Source organism: Merops nubicus, unplaced genomic scaffold, assembly GCF_000691845.1.
Source record: "Merops nubicus isolate BGI_N331 unplaced genomic scaffold, ASM69184v1 scaffold7125, whole genome shotgun sequence".
Classification (NCBI taxonomy): Eukaryota; Metazoa; Chordata; class Aves; order Coraciiformes; family Meropidae; genus Merops; species Merops nubicus.
Genome location: NW_008608933.1, coordinates 20,530 through 25,064, shown reverse-complemented (window position 1 = coordinate 25,064; position 4,535 = coordinate 20,530). Strand labels below are relative to the sequence as shown.

The following is a 4,535-nucleotide window of genomic DNA, read 5'->3' as shown; positions in this document are numbered from 1 at the left end:
TGCAGGGGGGTCTCCCCAGAGCGGGGCAGAGGGGCAGGATCCCCTCCCTGCCCTGCTGCCCACACTGCTGGGGATGCAGCCCAGGCCGCCGGGGGCTCCTGGCCAGCTCCTCACACCCAGGGCCTTCCCCCAAGGGCTGCTCTCAAGCCTCAGACTCAGGAGATTTAAAGAGCTCTAACAGAGAAAGAAAACGGGCGACACAGACACCTCTTGGCTTCCTGCACACTCAGAGCATTGCCCTGAACCCAAGAGGCTGAGGGTCCTTAACTCAACAGCCACACAAGGAAGACTGAAACAACAGTGGAAAGCTCCACACAGCCCTGCCCAGCAAAGAGCAACTCTTCAGCTCCCAGGGGCTGATTTCAATCCTCCTTCCTCTGAGCTAAACAACACAGCTTGTCAGTGAGCTGAGTGATGAGGAAATGGAAAGACCAGATTAACAGCTCACAAACATTTAAAGAAATAAATACCAAAGAGTGTGGGTCTATATATTATTTTTATAGCTAAACAAGGAGCTGCACACAGGAATGTGATGAAATTAAGGCTGATCCTGAAGAGCAGCTTCTTGAGAGATTTATCATCCTGTGGAATAGTCTGAGTAGAAGTGATGGATGCCTTATGACAGAGATCACTTGAAATTATGCCTGGCAGAAGAGAAACCTTGAAAATAGGTCTAAGGTAGCACAGAGACTGCAAAGATATCCAACAGTATTCACCTTTCTAACTCGATTCCCTTAAATCCGTTGTTGTTTCTCATGTGCTTGCTACACCAAACAAGGAAACAGCTTCAGCTCTGCTGCTGGAGTCCACCTTCATCTTCTCCTCAACCTACCTGCTGTTTCACCTTTTTTCACCAGAGCCTAACTGGTGGTTTCAATTATTTGTCCCTAACGATCCACGAATTGCTCTCCTGATCAGCTCGTTGGACGACTGTTCCATTTAGCGCATGCTCCCTAGCTCGATCCAAATTTATTTTCCAGTTATCTATATTGAACGGCATTTGTCACCTCAATTATCCAAATTCTTTGGAACCCAGCCTTGCTGTTCCTCATTATAAGCCTGAATCTCACAACATTCTGGGCACCCAGCTCCTCTCAAAGCCAAGAGCCACCGAGGAGACACAGAGTCGCGGCGGATATGGCTCAACTCTTCTGCCTCCAGTTTCTCCATGAGCTTGTGGGTTTTTGTTTGGTTTCGTTTTTGTTTTTGTTTTTTTTTTTTTTTTTTTTTTTTTTTTTTTTTGTTTGTTTGTTTGTTTTTTGTTTTTTTTTGGTTTTTTTTTGTTTTGTTTTTTGTTTGTTTGTTTGTTTTTGGTTTTTTTTCCGTTGAAAGTCTTGCTTTCAACGCTGCCATCCAAACCATTTCCATAAACAGCCAGAATAAAGAAAGACACTAAAAATGACCCCATGAGTGAGGAGATCACTTTGCAAGTGTTTACTCATCAAATAAACTGGTTGTGACCAGCCCTAGAGCCCTGGAAGGCGTGGAATCTTCCACAGGAGATCTGAGAACCTCCTTCCCACACGTCAGTGTGACTGGCAGCACACTTGGTGAGGAGCCGGCCAGATCTGAGCTCAGCTAAAACAAAGACTGAATGACTGAGGCATCTCAACTGTACGCCCAAGGGCTCGCAGCACAAGGCAAACACAAAGCACAAGCTGTGGCCATTTGCACGGTCTTTAGTCCTCTAGAATGTTCCCTCAGTTGTTGACCAACAGCCTTGGACAGGAATATTGTTGAAACCAGGCCCCTGACCTACAAGCCTGGTTGTTTATGTATTTTTTACCTTCCTCATCACTGCTGTCAGACTCGAGTTGTTTGATTCGCTTCCTCTTCTTCTTTTGGCTTTCAGGATCTCGTTCCTCCTCGTTATCTGACTTGTCCATCCTCTTCATTTTACTGAAAAGAGGAATGAATACACGCTAACCCTCGTGTGTGCACACAAGAGTCAGGCACGTTTGGCCAGGAAATCAAATAACTCTTAAAAACATGAACATCACACACACCTGTCACATACACTGAAGTATACTCTTGGGGTGCATAAAGAAGAGTGTGGCCAGCATGTCAAGGGGGATTCTCCCGCCCCCCCTGCACTTCCCAAGTGAGGCCACCTCAGGAGTCCTGGGTTCAGGACTGGTCTCACAAGTTCCAGAGAGACCAGGAGAGAGTCCAGTGGAGGCTGCGAATCTGCTGAGGGGCCTGGAGCATCTCTGTGCCAGGACAGGCTGAGAGCCCTGGGGCTGCTGAGCTGCAGAAGAGAAGCCTCAGAGGGGATCTGATCAAGGCTGAGCAAGAACTAAAGGGCCCTGGGCAGCAAGAGGCTGGGGCCAGACTCTTGTCAGTGGTGCCCAGTGACAGGACAAGGGGCAATGGGCACCAGCTGGAACCCAGGAGGTTCCACCTGAGCAGGAGGAGAAACTTCTTTGGTGTGAGGGTGGCCGAGCCTGGAGCAGGCTGCCCAGAGAGGCTGTGGAGTCTCCTGCTCTGGAGAGATTCCAAACCCACCTGGATGTGATCCTGGGCACACTGCTGTGGGTGGCCTGCTGGAGCAGGGGGGTTGGAGGAGATGATCTCCAGAGGTTCATTCCAGCCCCACCATGCTGGGATTCTGGGATACTCACCTATACATCCATCTATAGGTACATGAGCATTTTCAAGTCCCATCCTTACCCAAATGCAGTTCTCCAAAACAAGGAGGATTTCTTTAGCCCCTCTGCAGTTCAGCGCTTTCCCCAGTACCTCACCTAGCTTGGCCAGAGTGACCTGGCAAGAGGGCACTTCTGATCTTCTCTCTATACCTCAGGCTCCCAAACACTAACGTCCCCAACAGCATCACTCAGAAGCTCTTTTGACAGACTGCTTGCCACTGACTGACTATGAGGTAGTGTCTCAGAATCCTGGAGCCATTTTTAAAGACTACTGGAAAAATAAAATAGCTTCTTTCTTTCTCATGTTGGCGAGACACTTCAGACTAACAAGCCTGGAGGCTAAAGGCCCACGTATCCTCAAGGAGCTGGTACAGCCTGAGTGGCCTTCCCAAGCCCACACTGCCAACAAGCAGTTGGCTTTTTGACTAAGACCATCAATAAGAAGACCAGTTGGGACCTGCTGCGATGGTGGGCTGGGTGGTGCACTCACCTATTTAGTTAGAAATGGGTTGAGACCACCAATTAATTACTCATAGGCCACCAGAGAGCCATCAGCCTGTGATGATTTTTTTTTGTCTCTGTCCGTTTGGGTTGGATTAAACACAAAGGGCTGAACTTAAAATGTGCTCGGAGCATCAGCCCAAAGTAAACCAGGGGCACTGAAAGCAGCACTGCATTAGGTATGGGGATCAACAAGCAGAACTCTGTGTGCTGGAAGCTGTGTACATATAAGCTTGGGAAGATCCCACCCTCCCTGGAGGACAGGTGCTCCTGCCAGCCTCCCCCCAGACTGCCTGCAGGGTCTACACCAAGTCTGCTCCCCGAGGGAGGCTGGCTCATGGAAAGTCAACCCCCCTCCCACCTGAGGACACCCATGGATCAGGGCTCTTCCCAGTCCCAATGGCACAAATGGTCCCGAGGCACCTACAGCACTCAATGGAAAAGAAATATTATCAAAGAATTTTAGGAGAGAAAAATTTTAGCCAGGTTTAATGCAAGTTAAGCAGGAGGTGAGCCAGCACTGTATGACCAGACAGCTCCACACAGGCCACCAACAAGCAGGTCAACAGATTACAAGGACCCTGAACAGCATCACCCACCTTTTCTTGTCCTTCTGTTGAATTCTAACAGACTCTGCTTTCTTCCCAGGTTTCTCTGCGACACTGTTAGAGGATGACTCTGGTTCTGCTACAGGAACCGAGGGCTTGACTACTTCTTTCTCCTCCTTTGGCTGCTCAGGCACCGAGTTGACTTTAAGTTTATCTGTGAATAAACCATGAAAAAAGAACCAAGGCTGGGCACTCAGGGAGAACAACTTACAAAGGAGCTGGCTAACCAAAACACCAGGCACCAGAGCACAGCACAGACGACGGATGATGTGGGAAAGCATCAAGTGATCTGCACTGACCAAGCTCTGTCCTACATGGAATTTTGAGCTGATTTACCCATTTGGTTCTGCTCCTGATGGCACAGCCCAAGCTCACTGCGAGCTGAGTGTGCTGCAGCAGTCAAACTCCACAGGAAAGGGACACAAGGCAGCAGCAGAAGCTCCTACAGCCACCAGGACCTGAAGGATTGGATGTCCCTCTTGTGTCCATCTTTATACAGTGGAGCCCTTCTACATGCGTTTTGATCAAGCACCAAAGTGCTGAGAAACAGGAGAACTAGGATGGGTGAAGAGTGAGGAAAGGTGGGTGCAGCCTTCATCCTGCGTAACCAGGACTGAGAAGTGGAACCCTGTGAACCTCCTGAGGTTCAACGAGGCCAAGTGTCAGGTCCTGCACCTGGGTGGGGGCAACCCCCAGTCCCAGCCCAGGCTGGGGGTGAAGGGCTGGAGAGCAGCCCTGGGGGTGCTGGGTGTGAGGAGCTGGCCAAGAGCCCCGAGCA

The 4,535-nt window shown here is 49.7% G+C and overlaps 1 protein-coding gene across 1 annotated transcript in view; it reads right to left on the bottom strand.

Moving 5' to 3' along the window:
• POLD3 (polymerase (DNA-directed), delta 3, accessory subunit) overlaps window positions 1–4,535 on the bottom strand; it is a 37,820-nt gene that overhangs the window by 12,761 nt on the left and 20,524 nt on the right. The window contains exons 9-10 of the mRNA XM_008940423.1: window positions 3,749–3,911; window positions 1,787–1,899 (exon numbers count right to left, since the gene is read on the bottom strand). Of these exons, the coding sequence (XP_008938671.1) occupies window positions 1,787–1,899; window positions 3,749–3,911 (276 nt within the window). The remainder of the gene's footprint in view (window positions 1–1,786; window positions 1,900–3,748; window positions 3,912–4,535) is intronic.